The 17,727-nt window shown below is 53.9% G+C and overlaps 7 protein-coding genes across 7 annotated transcripts; 4 read left to right on the top strand and 3 right to left on the bottom strand.

The window, feature by feature from the left end:
- Nucleotides 1–142: 142 nt before the first annotated feature.
- Nucleotides 143–1,897, top strand: QBC33DRAFT_596419 (major facilitator superfamily domain-containing protein; the record flags this gene model as incomplete). The annotated part of the gene is made up of 3 exons (XM_060431880.1): nt 143–1,053; nt 1,125–1,324; nt 1,385–1,897. The coding sequence occupies exons 1-3, from the start codon at nt 438–440 to the stop codon at nt 1,895–1,897; spliced, it is 1,329 nt and encodes a 442-aa protein (XP_060279995.1). The 5' UTR covers nt 143–437.
- Nucleotides 1,898–2,023: 126 nt separating this feature from the next.
- Nucleotides 2,024–2,743, bottom strand: QBC33DRAFT_458725 (uncharacterized protein; the record flags this gene model as incomplete). The annotated part of the gene is made up of 1 exon (XM_060424898.1): nt 2,024–2,743. One exon carries the CDS (start codon nt 2,741–2,743, stop codon nt 2,024–2,026), a length of 720 nt encoding a protein of 239 aa, XP_060279994.1.
- Nucleotides 2,744–3,845: 1,102 nt separating this feature from the next.
- On the top strand, nt 3,846–5,581 carry QBC33DRAFT_622517 (heterokaryon incompatibility protein-domain-containing protein; the record flags this gene model as incomplete). The annotated part of the gene is made up of 5 exons (XM_060432841.1): nt 3,846–3,992; nt 4,137–4,439; nt 4,484–4,519; nt 4,558–4,587; nt 5,081–5,581. The coding sequence occupies exons 2-5, from the start codon at nt 4,185–4,187 to the stop codon at nt 5,579–5,581; spliced, it is 822 nt and encodes a 273-aa protein (XP_060279993.1). The 5' UTR covers nt 3,846–3,992; nt 4,137–4,184.
- Nucleotides 5,582–5,734: 153 nt separating this feature from the next.
- Nucleotides 5,735–6,394, top strand: QBC33DRAFT_596406 (uncharacterized protein; the record flags this gene model as incomplete). The annotated part of the gene is made up of 1 exon (XM_060431879.1): nt 5,735–6,394. The coding sequence occupies one exon, from the start codon at nt 5,735–5,737 to the stop codon at nt 6,392–6,394; it is 660 nt and encodes a 219-aa protein (XP_060279992.1).
- An 11-nt stretch (nt 6,395–6,405) lies between these two features.
- Nucleotides 6,406–9,051, bottom strand: QBC33DRAFT_548616 (Dimethylglycine oxidase). Its single transcript, XM_060428868.1, has one exon. The coding sequence runs from the start codon at nt 8,967–8,969 to the stop codon at nt 6,468–6,470; it is 2,502 nt and encodes an 833-aa protein (XP_060279991.1). The 5' UTR covers nt 8,970–9,051; the 3' UTR covers nt 6,406–6,467.
- A 534-nt stretch (nt 9,052–9,585) lies between these two features.
- Nucleotides 9,586–14,256, bottom strand: QBC33DRAFT_613457 (L-pipecolate oxidase). Its single transcript, XM_060432542.1, has 8 exons — nt 13,300–14,256; nt 12,966–13,209; nt 12,773–12,912; nt 11,985–12,175; nt 11,869–11,927; nt 11,362–11,807; nt 10,393–11,297; nt 9,586–10,319 (listed from the first exon to the last, which is right to left on the bottom strand). Exons 1-8 carry the CDS (start codon nt 14,105–14,107, stop codon nt 9,810–9,812), a joined length of 3,303 nt encoding a protein of 1,100 aa, XP_060279990.1. The 5' UTR covers nt 14,108–14,256; the 3' UTR covers nt 9,586–9,809.
- Nucleotides 14,257–14,987: 731 nt separating this feature from the next.
- QBC33DRAFT_498535 (naphthalene 1,2-dioxygenase) lies at nt 14,988–16,676 on the top strand. Its single transcript, XM_060425620.1, has 2 exons — nt 14,988–15,989; nt 16,062–16,676. Exons 1-2 carry the CDS (start codon nt 15,169–15,171, stop codon nt 16,528–16,530), a joined length of 1,290 nt encoding a protein of 429 aa, XP_060279989.1. The 5' UTR covers nt 14,988–15,168; the 3' UTR covers nt 16,531–16,676.
- Nucleotides 16,677–17,727: the final 1,051 nt, after the last annotated feature.

Raw genomic sequence — 17,727 nt, 5'->3', positions numbered from 1 at the left:
AACCACTAAAAATGCCAAAAGCAGGCAGCCTTTTTCGAAGTCAGACATCAGGACAGGAGCGATTTACCAATTAAACCCCCAAGTCCATACTGGCACTACTGTAGGATTTAACAAAGGGCATCTAATGTCGCCATATATTCAGTAAAGGCGTAATGCGGTTTCGACGCAGATAACCAACAGTAAATTTCTGATTGGGTGGAAATGGGGGCGGGACCTACCTCCTCGCCTCTGTAGGCAGCTTCTGTTGGACTCTTTTCAAGTTTGTGTTGCATACCGTCATGCATGTGAATGTTGAGTGTTTTGCCCATGTTCTTCCTTCCCATGTACACCATGTGCTTACAAACGTCACTCTCTAGGTGCCTTACACATTTTGGTAATATTTAGGCTCGCCTTTTGTCGACAACTATTGCTATCGTTTCGGGTCGCTCACTGCCATCATGTCTCGAATATCTACGGACGACACGGCGCTACGCGAGCTTGAAGACCCTGCCGCCCTCCCAGAAACTGCCCCAGCCGCCAGCCCCGAGAAAGGCACCCAAGCGGTTAGCGGAGTCCCCTTGGTATCGCCTCCTCCAGACGGTGGCTTCCACGCCTGGGCTCAGGTTGTATCCGGTCATCTGGTCGTCGCCCTGACTTGGGGGTATGCCTCCAGCTTCGGCGTCTTCCAGAATTACTACGAGGCCACGCTGCCGCAATTCCCCTCCGACATCTCGTGGATTGGGGGGTTCCAGGTTTTTTGTCTCCTCTTCATCTCGACGCTCTCCGGGCGCGCGACCGACGCAGGACTCGCGTGGCATGTGACAGTGGCCGGCACCATCCTGCTGCTGCTCGGCACCTTTATGACCAGCCTTGCCACCGAGTACTGGCAGATCTTCCTGGCACAGGGCCTCTGCATCGGTATCGGTCAGGGCCTTATGTGGCTGCCTAGCGTCACCCTGATCTCGACGTATTTTGTGCGCAAGAGAGTCTTTGCCGTCACCGCCGCAGCCACAGGCACGAGCACCGGCGGCATGATCTTTCCAGCCATGATCCAGCACCTAACTCCCCGGATCGGTAAGTGCTGCACGTTATCGGGCCTATCTGGTGCTTCACGGATGGCAGAAAAGCTGATGGTAGAGCCCAAGGTTTCCCCTGGGCCGTCCGCTGCATGGGCTCCGTCGTGCTGGTCATGGCGCTCGTCATTGTCGCGCTCCTGCGCACTCGTCTTCCACCTCGCAGGTCGGGCCCGTTGGTCGAATGGGCCGCCTTCAAAGAGCCCTCGTACATGCTGTTTACACTTGGGATCTTCCTCCTCTACTGGGCGATGTACTTTGCATTTTTCTACGTGAGCCGTCACTACCAAGGTTCTGGCACTTGTCGATTTCGTGTGCTAACCCCGTCATAGATCCAGGTCTACGCCGTCGAAGAGCTGCACCTGTCCCAGGCGGCCGGAGTCAATCTGATCATTGTCATCAATGCGTGCGGCATCCCCATCCGCGCCCCCTGTGGCCCTCTGGCTGATCGGTACATTGGCCCGCTCAACTGTTTGATCCCGTGGGTCGCCCTCTGCGGGGTCTTGATGTTCTGCTGGATGGCCGTTTACAGCGTCGTGGAGCTGTACATCTTCGCCGTCTTCTACGGGCTTGCTTCGGCCGCGGCCATGGGCCTCTTCGCCGGCACCGTGCCGTCGCTGACAAAGGACATGGACAAAATTGGGACTCGGGTCGGCATGGTGCTGACTTTGATGAGTCTCGGGCCCTTGACCGGTCCGTCCGTGGCGGGCGCCTTGATCGCCTGCACCGGAGGAGGCTATCTGGCCGCGCAGATCTGGGCCGGCACGTCGCTACTTGCGGGTGTGGCAGCCTTGGTCGGAGCACGTCTCATCACTTCTGGATTCCGTCTGAAGTTTAAGATGTGAAACTAAAACTAATTATTCGGGTAGTTGCAGAGCCAAAAGATGGCAAATTGTTGAATAATATACGAGCAGGTCGAATAGAGATTAATTATATCTAACTACAACTAACACTGCAAGTCTATGCCAAAACTAACCCCTCAACTGCCCACACTTTTCCCAAACTACATGCACTTGCTGCGTTAACGCAAACGTTGCATCTTCATCCATCAGGCTCCCCTCCGCGCTACTATTCCGCGCAGAGAGACTGATCGTCGTGCGGATTAGCAAGTCTGCATCCTGCCCGTCACACGGAGATGTAACCCGCTTCTCAATCGGAGTCGTGTCAGTCAATTGGAACGTATCCCCGTCAGCATAGATACCGCCTCCAGGAATAATCGCGTCCGTCACTATCCCTAGCGCGTTATTCACGGTACCGACCAAGCCTCCCAGCAACCCGCCTAGCAAGTCAGAAACCAAGCCCTTCCCCTGCTCGTCCGCAAAGATGTACTCCGACTTGAAAGATCCCTGGACCCCATCATCGAGCTGTGCGTAGCCGTGGTATGTTGTCTCTGCGACGGCGTACGAATATCCAGGTGGGTAGTGGAGGTTGAGGTGGATTTCGCAGTTCTTCTGACTGTCGGCGCGGGAGAAGCCGCGGCCAATGCCAATTTGGAACTCATCGAAACCAAGGGTCACGACGGTGCGGTCGTTGGAGATGTTGATGGACACGGCGCGCTTGGGACAGCCGCTTCCAGATGTGGAAACTTTGTTGATGGTGATCTGGGAGGTGTCCGCAGGGTCTAGGGCTTGATGAGACAGTATTGGTGAGGCAAAGACCAGAATGGACAGAAAGATTGCAAGATTACACATGATAAAAATAAACACGTGAAAGATAAGACCTCCCCCGATCGTTACTAGAGGCCAAGAAGACTGCCAAGTGTGTGCATTTGGAAATAGTCTGTGTTACCACGATTCCAGAGCCATGATGACATTAGGAGGGTTACCGAAGATGCTATTTGCGGACGAGTCCCTTAATATACCATCCCAAAAATATCTCTGCTGGATGTGGTGCTACCTTACAACTATTGATATTATTCTACAAGGTCTTCGTAGTTTGAATGCTGCCAGCCGCGAATCATAGAACACATCATATAATCCCCAGGATATGCCGTGGGCGGCTCGGACAAAAAACGGGCAAGTCAGGCAATTTAGTCAAGGAATTTAGGCGAAGAACTAATATCAAGCCGTTCCTGTTCCTGATCTGTCTTCACGGACTTGCAGGTTCCATTTTGCATGAACATAGGTGTTTACCATTGAAAATGCCTAGCCTAGCAGTCCTACCTATAATTAATGTCAAACGCACTTCGTGTTAAACCTCAGACCCTCGCACCATTGGTAGTTACTTACTAGCAATTTCAATAAGTAACGAGATAACTGTGAATGACTAGGTTGGAAATTCTCTTCTAAAAAATACGCAACCCAAAATTCCACTTCATTGCCTACATTAACGCTCTAGTCCTGACATCCCTTAACTTTGCTGCGGCTGGTTTCCCTTGATTATAAGTGATGTGCGTGGATAACCTTATCGGCAAGGAGACACTTGTTGCCCAAGATGGCGAAGGCGTGCGTTAAGGATATGACGGGCCATGACTAGCTCTGACCCGAGATCAACATGCGTCCTAGCATATCCTGAGAGATTGAGAACTAGCCGAGGTTGAGACATTTCCTACCCAGTATATAAGGCTGGTTAGCATACAATGCTGTCACATACGACCATACCCACTGGAGAACTCGGGATCCCGTCCGCTCTCCCATAGATAAGCCAGTGAGGGCCAGACTAGTAGTTGGGTCGGTGACGACCAGCGAATCCCTGGTGTTGTATGTTTTTTTTTTGTTTTTTTTAAACCCCTCTTTGAATTAAATTTTTCTTCTGTCTCTCTCTTATCTCTTCCAGATTGTCAGGCTCGTGGTTGGTTGACTCTTTGTTGCAAGAGGGTGTGGGGTTAACACTTGACACTGGGTTGGTTATTAACCAACGTCATAACCTACGGTATTCATGGTCTGCGGGATCAGAAGAACCTCTGGACCGGTCCGTATCTCAAGGGGCACACCAACATAGGTGAGATCGAGGAGGGCCTGGACTTGCTGTGGTATGAAACCTCCCCACCCACCCAACCCCCGACCTAAACCACCTTCCTTTTCCTGCCACGCCACTGTCCTTCTGCAAGATGAAATCTTGGGCTAACCCTATGGCACTGATTAGGCGTAACGAAGTGACGCCAGAACAAGGTGCTCCGGCCGCTCATTTACCATGGACTCGCCGTCGTGCTCCACGCCACCGAGTTGCACGTTCAGCGGGCCTGGATTCAATGGCGACCTCACGAACGAGAAATGGATATTGTTATATGCCGAAATCATGGCCAAGAAGACGGAGTTGAGCTCTCAGACATCATGCGACAAACTGTCGGCTGTCAAATGGATGGTGTACTTGTCTAACCAGTGGAGCTCATACGACGACGAGTCCTTGACGACAAGAAGCGCTATCAGACTTCCCAGTGCCTCCGTGGTCTGATGATATGGTTGCTAGACCTTGTCACATCCGATTTTCAGGCCATGATCGGGCTGTTTGGCGAGACCGCCGTGAAGGTACCTTAAGGACAGCAACATCTGAAATGTTTGAACAGGCAAAGGTCGGCGCTGAGAAATATTTGTCTGTGGGTCTCGGCTGCTCTCATAAGGCTCCCCAAGTCCCCAACCACGCTTTCTCTTCTCGTACACGCTCATCTAGAGGGCTTCAAGACTTGGCAGATCGAAACCCTACCAAGTCCCTTGTGTTATGGTCTCCGAACTACACATAATGAGCATAGAAGGTCATGATTATCTGAATCCGGATGGCCAAGGCGACTGGGCATCCCTCCTCGCTCCCCCGGGGACCTTCAACACCGAGCCGACCAGAGCGGCATTCGCGGATGGGACGTCCCGCTATAAGCCACTCGACCAAAACCGCGCGAAATTCGGTTGATGTACCTCTGCGGGAACGCAGACAACGACGGCGATGTACGTGCATTCATAAAGCCCGTATCGCTCGATTCTCAACCATAATACGCTTGCCTCTCGTACACATGGGGCGACGCCTCCGAGCCACGATACATATCACTCAACGACCGGGCCTTCCCTGTCGGCACCAACCTCTTTCTCGCGCTCCAGCACATCCACACCCGCCTGAGAGACGGCGCCCTTCCCATCTGGATCGACGCCGTGTGCATCAACCAGGGTGACGGGAATGAAAAGACCACCCAGGTCCGCGAGATGAGCGCCATCTACTCCGGGGCAAAACTCGTTATTGCCTGGCTCGGCCTCGCCGGTGATGGTAGTGACGTCGCGTTCACCAAGCTGCATCGCATTGGCCGGTTTCAGGCCGCGAGGCATACCAGTTCCGGGACATCTGCTCAGCACCCGCTGGGCGGGCCGCTGAGGTGCATCTCTCAACCTCTACTTCCCATACTCACCAGTGCGCCAAGTCTCATGCGCTCGACCTTTCATACGTCGTCGTCGGATGCACCCAAGCAGCCCCTCGCCGAGCTGCCCCGAGCCACCACCGACAAGTGGGCGACGGACAAGCGCGACTACGTGTTTGGCGTCTTGGCCATGGCAATGGATCTAAAGGAGCTTGGCATCGAAGCCGACTACACCAAGACCTGTCTCTGATGTCTATGCCCGAGTTGCCGCGTCTATCATCACCTGGCAGTCCAGATTCCAGTTCCTGGCCCTGTGCGGTAGCATGAAGGCGCGGATGAGCAACCTACCATCCTGGATCCCAGACTGGTCAGGGATAGGAAACCACGGATACGCTGCCTCGGGATGGCGGGACAACATCTACCGCGCCGGAGGCACAACGTCACAACCACACAAACCCCCCGCCTCAGCGGCGTCCTCGTCGGCTCGGTCGACAGACTTGGGCCCGCGGCCGACGACTTCAATCATCTCGGACGGTATGTAGCTGCGCTCGAGGCGTTTGCGCGGGACAACTGCACTGCTGCGTACGCAACGACCGCGGTGCTCGACGATGCCGTCTACCGCCTGGCCGTATTGGATGCGGAGGAGATACCCAGTCCCGAGACAATGAACATGTCACATGCGAGACGCGTGGAGGCAGACCGGGTGCGCGCCCTGTTTGCCAAGCTGAAGGCAAACACCACGCGTGACCGTGTGGGAGTGAACGAACATTTGGTCATGTGCCACTACGGGAGACGGGTGTTTGTGACAACCGGGGGTCTGCTTGGACTCGGGCTTGAGAGTGTGATGGAGGGAGATTTGGTCGGCGTGGTGCCCGGGTGTAATAACCCGCTTCTGCTAAGGAGACTGCCGTTGAAGCCCATAAGGTTGAAGAAGTATAATGGGGGGCAGGGGAAGATGAAGATTCATTGTACGTTGGTTGGTGAGAGCTTTATTCAGGGGATTATGGACGGGGAGGCTTTAGAGGACGAGGAGCGAATCCACGCCCGGTTTATGATTTCTTAGCCTCTTCTTACGCTTAGTTTATATTTTTAAAGCACCGAGATTTGTATCCGGCTTGTCTGTCTGATCTTATCCACTACTCAAAAGGATTATTTGTGGTTGAACCTGAGTCTAACCCGCTCGTCCGCGTGTGGTATAGCGGCTCGGCGGTGACAGTAGCCTTGACCCGTCGTCCAAAGTACTGGATCTCGACAGAGTCTCCCTCTTTCACTGTGCTGGGCAAATGACTATAGGCGATGGGCTTGCGGATTGTGTACCCAAAGGCGGCATTGGTAACATAGCCCACTGGTTTGCCGTGGAAATACACCGGCTCCTTGCCCATAACCACCGAGTGTCCATCGTCGATGGTGAGACAGCGTAACCGTCGGCAGACCTTCTCTTTAGAGAGCCGCTTGATGGCAACCTGGCCGACGTACCCTTCCTTTCCCGCCTCAATGGCGTGTTCGAGACCGGCCTCGAATGGATTGTGCTCGGTAGTCATGTCCTTGCCCCAAGTCCGGAACCCTGCCTCTAGTCGCAACGCATTGAAGGCACTCCGTCCAGCTGCAATGACTCCATGAAGCTGACCAGCCCGCCAAAGGGCATCCCAAAGCCGTGGACCGTTATCAGCACTGGCGTGGATCTCCCAACCTTGCTCGCCAACGAACGACAGCCTCATCGCCCTGGTCGGGATACCGGCTATGGTTGCCGTCTTGACGTGTGAATGGGGTAGACCCTTGTCTGTTAAGTCGTCGGAGCTGACCGCAGCTATGACCTCGGAGGAACGAGGGCCCCAGAGCCCGATGCAGCAGGTTCCTCCGGTAATGTCGCGAACCTGAACATATCTGTCTGAGGCTTTCCCCCGCTGAATGCGAGCTTCTCGGGCAAGGTAAACCAGGTCGGCAGGCCCGTTGACAGCCAACTGGAACAAGTCATCAAGAAGCCTAGCCACAAAGACGTCGCTACGGATGCCTCCTTGGTCGTCAAGGAGAAGGGTGAACTTGATAGTGCCCGGCTTCGTAGTAATATCGCCCGTGGTTAGTCGCTGGAGTAGATCAACCGCTCCAGGGCCGGACACCTCCAGACGTCGCATGGGGGTCAAGTCATACATGGCCACCGCCGTGCGCGTCTTCCAAGCCTCAGCGGCAGCGATCGGAGAGTAGTACCGAGCAGACCAGGCATCGCGCTCCACGGGTTTCCATTTCGCTGGCAGCTGCTTGAGCAGATGCTCATTGGCCTCGTACCACTGCGGACGCTCCCACCCGCCGGCCTCGAGGAAGTAGGCGCCAAGGTCGCGCTGGCGGGCATGGAATGGACTGACGCGGAGATCTCGTGGTGACTCTCGCGGTTGAAGTGGGTGTAAGATGTCGTACACCTCGACGAAATTCTGTTGCGAAGTCTCGCTGACGTAGGCTGGGGTGAGTTGGACCTCTTCAAAGCGTGACAGGTCGCATTCCGAGAGGTCGGTTTCGGACCTTCCTGTGGTCAAGAGCTGGGCCATGGCACGTGCCACGCCGGCGGAGTGCGTCACCCAGACTGCCTCTGCTACGTAGAATCCTTCTAGGTTGGGCGCCCTACCGATGAGGGGTCCACCGTCGGGGGTGAAGGACATGATGCCGTTGAATCCGGAGGCGACTTCGCTCTCCCGCAGGGCGGGGAGAAGCTCTTGGGATAACTTCCAGGCCGGCCCGAAGTCTTCGGGAGTGAAATCGAGGCGTGACGGCATATTGTGCTCGTCGACTTGATCTGGAGTTTTGCCCAACGCCGCGGCGACAACTGGCATAGGACGGTGGCCATAGGAGCCAATGCCAAGCTGGTCACCGTGCTCACGGTAGTAAAGATCCCGGTCCTGGTGACGAAGAATGGGTAGAATTGCTTCCTTCGGCGGGGTGTTTTCTCTCCCGATCAGGGCTGGTAGGGGGCTGGTCTTGGCGTACTGGTGTGCGACTGGTTGTAGGGGGATGGGTAGGCCGACCATGGCCCCCACCTCCACACCCCATAAGCCGGCGCATGAGAGAACAATGTCGGCAAGGATAGTGCCAAATTTTGTCACTACGCCGGTGACACGACCTCCACTCTGCTCAATGCCGGTGACTGGGGTCAGGCCGAGGTACCGAACCCCGGCATTGCGGGTGCGCTCCATGAGCAGCTGAACAGCGCGGGCTGCCAATGCCAGGCCATCACTGGGAATGTGCAGACCACCAAGCACCACGTCAGTGTTCAAAAGCGGGTACAGCTCCTGGCACTCGTCAACGCCGACCAGGCGCGACTCAATGCCCCAAGAAGTGGCAAGGCCGTGTTTCCGCTTGAGCTCCTCGAGTCTTTCAGGGGTGGCTGCCACTTCAAGGCCGCCCACCTGATTGAAGCATCCCAGCGACAGCAGCTTTTCCACCGTGTACCGCGCGAACAAGCTCATAGACTTGGAGCTGTTGGTCTGGAATACAAGGCCGGGGGCATGCGATGTAGAGCCTCCCGGCATGTCCAGTGGCCCCTGCTCAATCACGGTGATGTCGTTCCATCCGCGCGAGACCAGCTCGTCGGCAATATTGGTACCGACAATACCAGCTCCAATAATGACGACGCGCTGTGTGGGAGCCATGGCGTGGGTAGGTACGGGTCTCTCAAGGTAGTTCTGAACTTCTGATCGTCAAGAAAAAGATGGATGACGAGAGACAATGGAAAGATACGCCAGAGCTGGACAACTTCGTAATAAACACACCGATTACTCTCTTAAAAAGACCCCTCCCGTCCCCTCATTAAGCCAATACCATGTCCTGTTTACATCCTGGTAGATAAGTTCATAAGCGTGTATGCAGTCCCCGATACCATCGCGGTCAGGTGATCGGCATGAGGAACCCGATGCCGGGGGTCTCGATGCTTCTGGCCGCCCAGACTCTCCGCTCCCCACTTATATCCGTTGTTACATCAAACGCCACGCGAACTTCACCTCCATCCGATTCGGCCATTCGGTCAAGATAGTGCCATTTCTCAAGCAGTGACAGCGCCGCTAACCCCGCGCATTTCAACATTTTGTTTTACCAACCAACCCCTGGGTGGTTCTTGTTGGGGCCGGGCAGATTCCAGGGGCGAAAAAGCAAGGCGGTCCGCTCCGAATTAGGTCATGGTCCCTTTACCCCGCCGCCACTCAATCTTCAGACGTTCCCGTTATCAAGGTCTTATTTTTTGGTGTCGCGGGGAGGACCGCAGAACCAGGGGTAAAGATTAGGTGTCATTCTTTTCCACTCGCTGCAATGTTATACACAATGGCCCAACGCCAACGCCAAAGCCAAACATCAACGCCCAAAAAGATGCCAGATTACTCCCAATTATTCCCAAAATGACCCCACCAATTAACCTAAACTGACTCTGTGTACAAGAAACGGGCGCCCATATTAAGAGGGCTGGTTGCATTGCTAAAAGTGATTAAAACATGATATTGTTAAAAGTTTTCGCCTTCCCACCACCCACTCCCGGGCTCCGACTGCGGATAACCCAGGTCTCCGATATTGACGAGTTGCGAAGAATCCGCGTACAACCACGGAGTGGTATTGAAGGTGAGACTGTCGATCTGCTCAGCACTCGGCGAGTCGACGACGGTCTGCCTTTCCCGTGAAGAGCCAGAGCCAGCCCCCGAGGAAATGGGGGGCTTGTACGATAGTGTAGGAGCTTCTTGACCTCCATCGGCTGTGTTAATCGTGATTTCCGGAGATGTGGCGACGATGATTTCGAGCGTCAAGCTGTCGCCCGCATCGTCGGGAGCGAAGACGGGGGCGAGAGAGGCATCTAGTAGACCGGAGGTGGGGATTTCCTGCGAGTGAGTCGTGGAGTTGAACTGTAGAATCTCCCACATCAAGGGAACGCTGAGATAGATTTTGGATGGCATCCAGTCTTCGACATCCATGCTCTCGGAGCCGGCGGCAATGCGTGTCATCTGGTCTAGGTTGTGGTCCTGGAGGGCAGGCTATTTGTTAGCAAACGTGGGGAATTTTTCTGGGATGGAGGAGAGTTCAGTTGATACTTACGAGTGCGCCACAGGCGGCGGAACAGGGTATGAAACTCTTCAAGAACGTCCTGCATTTAGCAAAGTCGGTATTGGACTTGTGCTTCAACTTAGGAGCGGCAGCACAGCAATAGTAGAGGTGCACCGTAGCTGCAATCGCGGCAACGTGTCCAAAGAACGGATCCACGAGCGGCATTTGCTTGTCCACGACCATGTCTATCATCCGAACAATCCATGTGGCGTGGAGTAAGGCTTGCTCGGATGACCTCCTCCAAAAGGTGTTCGGGATTCCCAGATTTGGATTGTGCTGTGCTCCGACAATGTAGAGGAAGGGGTGGTTCAAGACGGTCGGGATCGCATGGTATGTGAACTGCTCCTTCAGCCATGGTGCCCAGTAGTCTCGTTTCATCTTCATATCTTCCACTTTGCGCTCGTAGAACTTGACCGAGTCATATCGGTGGCACATGGGGATCCTGTTCTCGGTCTCCATGAAATCAGAGACGACCTTCGCGTACGTCGAGTCGTGCCGCCAGGGTTCCTTCAAGATATTCTGAGCACAATCAGAGACATACTTTCTTACTTGGCTCCAGACCCAGCCCAAATGCACACTCGTGTTCCAAATTCCCGGCTCGCTCGATGTTGAGGTTCCAAGCTCGTCCCTGGGCAAGGGTGGTGTCTTGCAGTATAGGCCCATCTGGTGTCCCCCGACAAAAGAATAAGCTGGTCGCCATATGTCGGTTGGGACACTCAGAAGTCCCTCTTGGCGGCCATAAAATTGCTCGAGCAGCTGGAGGCTCCAAAAGAGCCTCTTCTTCCGCTCTGTAGTTCCATCATCGATGGCATATACAGATTCGATATCAAGCATAGCGGATCGACAGAGCTGAAAAGAAAGACCGAGATGAAACTGGCCGAGGTGGACGTTTCCGTCTAATCAGCGTCAGTGTCAAGGTTGCTTCCCGCATGTTAACTTAGCCAGGTCTGAATCGCATACCCATGAAGGACGAGTACGAAAGGAGACACAGGCTCTCGATCGTTGTGAGGTCCACTGTGCCATTCGCAATGCGGAGCATGATCAATGTCTTCGCATTGTTTCCGTAGAGCTGTACGAGGTCACGTTCACGCTTCTCAGAGAAGCGCGAAGTCAAGGCCAGGATACTGGAGGCAAGTTCCTCTGGAATAGAACCGTAGTCGCCGAGTTCTTCCCGCTCAAAGCACCAGATCGGTTGCCTGTGGCAATACTTGAAGTAGAGGCTGATACCAGTTGCCATATTGGATCGGCCAAGCCGTAGATTTCCGGATTCAGGGTCGAACACGACAGCGGAGGGATTGTTGGCAGGGTAGCTCGGCTCTCGAGCCGGAGGAGTGGCCGAGTATGACCGCCCCGAAGTGTCAGTAACTTCATCGTACGACGGCCCTTGGCGCACGGGACGGTTCGGTCTAAGAGCCGGGTCAGATTGTCCGAAAGCAGCATATTTCACGCGATGCGGGGTCGTATTACAAGCTCCCTCCGCTGAGAAGGATGTCCAGCTTCTCCTCTAATTGCTGCAGTCTCTCGTCCTATTGATGGTTAAGGCCCTCTGAACCATTGATTGGAGAGCCCTTTCGAGGACGTACCGATCGCCTGCGCTGTGATTCTTTTATCGCAGGATAAGAACATGACTGTTTCAGCCGGACACAACTTGAACACTTTGGCCTCTCGCCCGGACAGCGAGTCTTCTTCCTCCTACAAGTAAGGCAGGCATGATGTGATCGTCGTCTCCCTCGAGGACTGATGGAAATGAGGTCCTCCTCTGGAGGCGGCATGACTGACTTCACACAGACAATGCAAATTCTTGGAGAAAAGCCGGAGGAGGGGGCGCATCGACCTAAATAGCTACACTCGTGACACAAAACCACAAACCCCGCATTGTACTCAGCCGCCGTCATTGTGCGCCTCGCTGCTAAGGCTTTATGAGCTAAACCGTATCAAGTTGGGCCTGCACTAATTTATCTCTGTTTGCAGGAAGAGTAGTCTGCTGTGCAATACGTCCTCTTATCGTTTCTAATAAATCAAGAAAAAATCTGAATAGCTTCCTCGTAGAAATTTATATTTGGGGCTACCCAATTTTACGATCATTGAAGCATTAGTTTGTTGCGCATCCTTAATCCACGCGCCATAAATTCTACCCGTCCTAAAGCCTCACACAGTCTGCCTTTGTGCAAGTACTGGGCAAGGTCGTAACACTCCCCTTGATAGATTGGCCTACACAGGTGCGGCCTTTGATATTACCCGACATGCTACAACCTTGCGACTGAATCTAATAGATCGTTCATCTCCGAGTTGGGATACTCCGGGTTTTGTGACGAATCGGGGCGCTCCCGATCCCAAGCCCATCTTGCCTCCAACTCCGGAGACAGCAAACCCTCAAGCATTTGTATCACATACTTGCCAAGCACCGGGAAGAACTTGAACCCATGGAATGACCCACAGGTTGCAACGTACAGCCCCTTCAAGGTTGTGTGTGGAGAGATGATGAAGTCTGAGCTTGTTGTGAAGGCATCCCTTTTTTGAATGTTAGCCGATCGAACTTTTTGGCGATGTGATTGATGACTTACCAACAGATCCGATGCTTGGTCATATTCCAGTCTGCACTCTTTCTACCGTACCACTCATTTCTTGACTCAGCAACGTCGTTCTTGAGGAGCCGAGGTACCTTCCACTGAGCGTAGTCCTTTTCGGCTGGTGGCGCAGAGACACTGCAGCCAGGCAGCACTTCTTGAGTATTTGAGAAGATCTTGGATCCCCACCACTTTAGCTCTCTGTCTTTCGTAGGCGGTAGAGTGCCAATGAAGGGTTTGCCTGTTTGTGATCGTTAGCTCGATGGCCAGCTGATTGTGGCATGTGCAGAGAGAGAGAGGGATTAAGAATGGAAGGTGGAGGGGGAATTACCATGTTGCGCAGTGTACCCTTGAAAACCGACAGGCATGTTAACGTACTTCTCGTACTCCTTCTCATCAAGCTGTGCCATTCCTGTCGCGATGCCAGCAGACAAGATCCTGTCTCCAGCCCGGAGATTGGGCAGGCCAATCTTTGCAGCACTCAGCTCCAAGAGTTTCGGCGTGTATGCTCCAGTGCAAAGGATAACATGCGAAGCGGTCAAGACGTCTCCTGTTGCCGTCTTGATCCCAGTACAAGAACCGCGACCATCGGTTTGCAACCATGCAGTCTCAGCGGTTACGTACTTGACACCGAGGTCCAAGGCTTTGCGAGTGATGGCTCGTAAACAGTCTCCGGCAGCAGCCCAACCGCTGGCCTTGTTCACGAGCACCTCCTTGACACCGGAATAATCAGCGTCGTCAAATAGCCCGTTATACAATTTGCGGGCCTCAGAAACGGGCAAGGCGATAATGTCATCCTTGCGGCCGAGTTTGTGGTGGTGGGCGATGACGTTCGTCGCATAGTCACTACGACAGGTCCAGTAGACTCCGGTCTGATGGAAGTAGGGTTTCCAGAGTGGGTTGGTTTTGAAGACGTCTTGTGCCTCTAGAGCCAGTTGGCAATAGACAAAGTCGTCGTAGTCAGCCCGGACCACTTTATTCCAATCCCATGAAGCGGCCACACGACTGTCTGCGTCGAATGCATCCCTGTCGACCAAGGTCACAGATGCATCAGGGTATTTCTGGATGAGATGATAGGCGGTAGATACGCCAAACACGCCTGCGCCGACGATAAGATATGACGGTTTGCTCGGGGCCATGTTGAGATGGGAAATGATTGGCAGAAGGGAAAGGAGCCAATGACTCAAGGACTCAAAGCGGTCTCGGAAGTGGCTCTGTGAGGGCAAAAGAGACCGAGGAGACCGAAGACAATAAACTTGGCGATGCACAGGAGATTGTATCTCGTTTTGCTAAGAGCGGAATGATGGCTTATCCGTCGATAAGCCGATCATCCGACGTCGGCTGGCTACCCGAACTTGCGGTCACGTGATTAGGCAGGCTGTGGATCTAGACCTTCATTGTCTTCCGTTCATTCTCCTCCCGATAAGTCCCATGACCAGGATCAACAAAGAAGGCTTAATTTCCCCCTTCCGGTTTCACTCCACACTACATACGGGTCGCATCTCCATTGTATTGCAGAAAACGTTGCATTTTTGGTATGCGCATGTGACAGGACGGCGTTGTTCCCCGACGCGACCACGTTGCAATAATTGTTGCTATCAAGCAAAGCGCTGGCAACCGCAGATTACTTTGACGAATCACAGAAGACGTCTAGAGGTGCTATTTCCCGCTAGGCAGTCTGGGGCTGTCTGACGACAGTTCCGGCCAAGGCCAAAGCAACCAAACCCCGTGTAATCTACGGATAGCTGCGGAAAACGAGGGCACGAGAGCTTCAAGTGGCATGATGAAAAGGATCAAGTGATCATCGTGCACATCTCTTGCATCAAAGCCCCGGCCGGGCTAGACTCTTCTGCAACACGGTGATCAGATAAGCCATTTGGCTGGCGAGAGAAAAGTTCACCGATCATGTGACCGGCATATGACCCAATACCCCGTGTAAGCCGCCAGCTGATAGCTATCAGGTACCAGAACGGGTGAAACACAATCGGTCTGCGATATCGAATGCCGGCTCAAGTGACCGGTCTATTGTGTAAGAGGTTGGGTTGGAGGCGGGCATGCTCTCAATCTGCCTGCTGATTGTGATTAGATATATAGAAGAGCAGCCGTCTCCGGAGTTTAACCTACTTCCTGGCTCAAATTCAGATTTCCCTGCTCCCTTATCAAGTTTCGTATTGCTTAATCCTCCCTTTCTTCATTCGCAATGTCATTCCTGAAGACCTACCTTGGCCTTGCAGCATCCCCACCCGCTGCAGATGCTAAGGCTCCCGTCAGGGCCTTGCCGGCTTCCTGGTACACATCCCAGGAGATGTACGAACTTGAGCGACGCGCTATCTTCTCCAGGAAATGGCTCCTCACAACCCACAAGTCCAGAATCCCCAACTCGGGGGATTGGGTCCGATATGATGTGGCTGGCTACCAGTTTATCATTGTTCGAGATCGACAAGGCAAGATCAACGCCATGCACAACATCTGCAGGCACCGTGCTTTTCCAGTTGTGACCAAGGACGAAGGGAACAGTCTTATCTTCTCCTGCAAATACCATGGATGGTCATATGGCCTTAGTGGCAACCTCGCGAAGGCGCCGGGCTACCAGGACCTCGAGGGTTTCGATAAGACCAAGAATGGCCTGTTCCCTATCCATGTCCACATCGACAGGAATGGATTTGTCTGGGTCAACCTAGACGCTGGCGATAAGCCAGAAGTGGCCTGGGAAGACGACTTCAAAGGTGTCGATGAGCAGGCCAGGTTCGAGCACTACAACTTCGAGGACTACGTGTTTGACCACACGTGGGAGATGGAGGGGGATTATAACTGGAAGATATTGGCGGACAACTACAACGAGTGCTATCACTGCAAGATTGCGCACCCCGACATCCCATCAATAGCTGACCTCAATTCCTACTACGTCGAGACCAAGGCTGCGTATATCCTTCACTTTGGCAACTCCACGCCGGAACAGATTGCGAATGGTTTCCGGGTGTCCGCCACCTACTTCTGGCCCAACGCCTCGATGAACATCTCGTAAGCAGAGCACACTACTGATGACGTCGCTGATGATTCAGAACAGTATTGCTGACGTTGTTCTCTCTCAAGGCCACACTTCCTCTTTCTGCAGCGATTTGTGCCCAGCGGTCCCACCAAATCAGTAATGAGGTACGAAGTCTACAGGAACAAACACTCCAGCGACGACGACTTCAAGGTCATCGACGACATGTACAAGCGAATCATGTCTGAGGACAAGTACCTCTGCTCAAACGCACAGAAGAACCTCAACGCCGGCGTGTTTGTCAATGGAGAGATGCACCCGGAGATGGAGAAAGGCCCGCTCTTCTTCCAGAAGAAAGTCCGCGAGGTCGTCACGGCCCACCACATGGAGGAGCAGCAGGCCAACCGCGAGATCTGGCCCGCTCAACAGGTCATCCCGAAATCCGCTTTGATTAGCCAGAACGATGTCAATTTCTGTTCGGCCGTAGATTGCTGCAGGAAGAACAAGCTGGATGAGAAGCAGGACGCTTTTGCCGAGAATGACGCCGACGCCCTTGCCACTGCCATTGTTGCCTAGGACGCCGTTGGTTGGGGGAAAGGGGGAAAGATGGTTGAGATGCTGGATCATTTCATACGTGCCATTTCATATGTATTCCTTTAATATTTCATGATGCAGTTATTTAGCAAGCGACTTAGCCGAAATTGACACTTTTGATATTGCCAGACACTATTTTAGAGACTTTTACTATGTTTACCATGTGTTTGTGAGCAACGCCTTGCTAATAGGGTTATGCACACCCGCACAGCCCCGTGGTGCCTAGAAACTAACTAGCTGTACTCCGTAAGGACGGGAAAGCCTCCTTCAAGCAGCGGTTCGTCCGCACCGAGAAGTTCGAGCGCGAGCGCGCGGCCCAGCGCGCCCTGCTGGGCAAGTACCGCAACAAGTACACGGACGCAGTCGAGTTCCAGATCCGGACGACGGCCAACACCAATGTGGTGCACTTCAACAGCAAGCTGTTGGCCTTGAAGGAGGACGCTCCCCCATACGCGCTGGACCCGGAGACGCTCGAGACCATCGGGCTCGAGACGTTTGACGGCCAGCTGCCGTCCATGACTTTCACGGCCCATCCCAAGTTCGACCCCGACACCAACGAGATGATCTGCTTCGGCTACGAGGGGAAAGGCGACGGGACCCCGGACACCTGTTACTACCGCATCGCGGCCGACGGCACCTTCCTCGAGACCGTCTGGCTTATTTATCCTGTCGTCGCCATGATGCACGACTTCGCCGTCACGGAGAACTGGGTCGTATTCCTCATCATCCCGCAGGTGTGAGACCTCGAGCGCATGAAGGCCGGAGGCGAGCACTGTCAGTGGAGTCCCGAAACGCCCTTCTACATCGGCGTCCTGCCTCGCAAGGGTGCCAAGCCCGAGGATGTCAAGTGGTTCCGCCACCCCAACTGCTTCCCCTCGCACTCGTCGAACGCGTACAAAGACGAGCAGGGAAATATCGTTTTTGATCTGGGCGTGTACGAGAAGAACGTGTTCTTCTGGTGGCCCGACGCAAAGGGCAACGCGCCGAACCCGGAGACGCTGCACAGCCAGCTCACTCGCATCACCATCAATCCTAGGACGGACGACCTGGATATCAAGCCGACGCAGGTGCAGGCGCTGGAGAAGAATAACTCGGAGTTTTAACCCTAGACGACAGGTTTGCGACGAAGAAGTACAAGCACAGCTTCTTCGACATGATGGACCCCCGTCTGGGGACGAT

This window comes from Phialemonium atrogriseum (assembly GCF_030411735.1).
Source record: "Phialemonium atrogriseum strain 8032-3 unplaced genomic scaffold QBC33scaffold_28, whole genome shotgun sequence".
NCBI lineage: Eukaryota > Fungi > Ascomycota > Sordariomycetes > Cephalothecales > Cephalothecaceae > Phialemonium > Phialemonium atrogriseum.
Note: the sequence above shows the minus strand (reverse complement) of the source record. Positions and strands in the feature narration are given on the sequence as shown.

Coding starts and splice junctions, on each gene's coding strand:
- QBC33DRAFT_498535 (XM_060425620.1), top strand. CDS start 15,169: ATGTCATTCCTGAAGACCTACCTTGGCCTTGCAGCATCCCCACCCGCT. Junction 15,990..16,061: donor AACGCCTCGATGAACATCTC/GTAAGCAGAGCA, acceptor TTCTCTCTCAAG/GCCACACTTCCTCTTTCTGC.
- QBC33DRAFT_613457 (XM_060432542.1), bottom strand. CDS start 14,107: ATGGCCCCGAGCAAACCGTCATATCTTATCGTCGGCGCAGGCGTGTTT. Junction 12,176..12,772: donor TGTGATACAAATGCTTGAGG/GTTTGCTGTCTC, acceptor GTGTGAAGTCAG/TCATGCCGCCTCCAGAGGAG. Junction 11,928..11,984: donor AATCACAGCGCAGGCGATCG/GTACGTCCTCGA, acceptor AACCATCAATAG/GACGAGAGACTGCAGCAATT.
- QBC33DRAFT_548616 (XM_060428868.1), bottom strand. CDS start 8,969: ATGGCTCCCACACAGCGCGTCGTCATTATTGGAGCTGGTATTGTCGGT.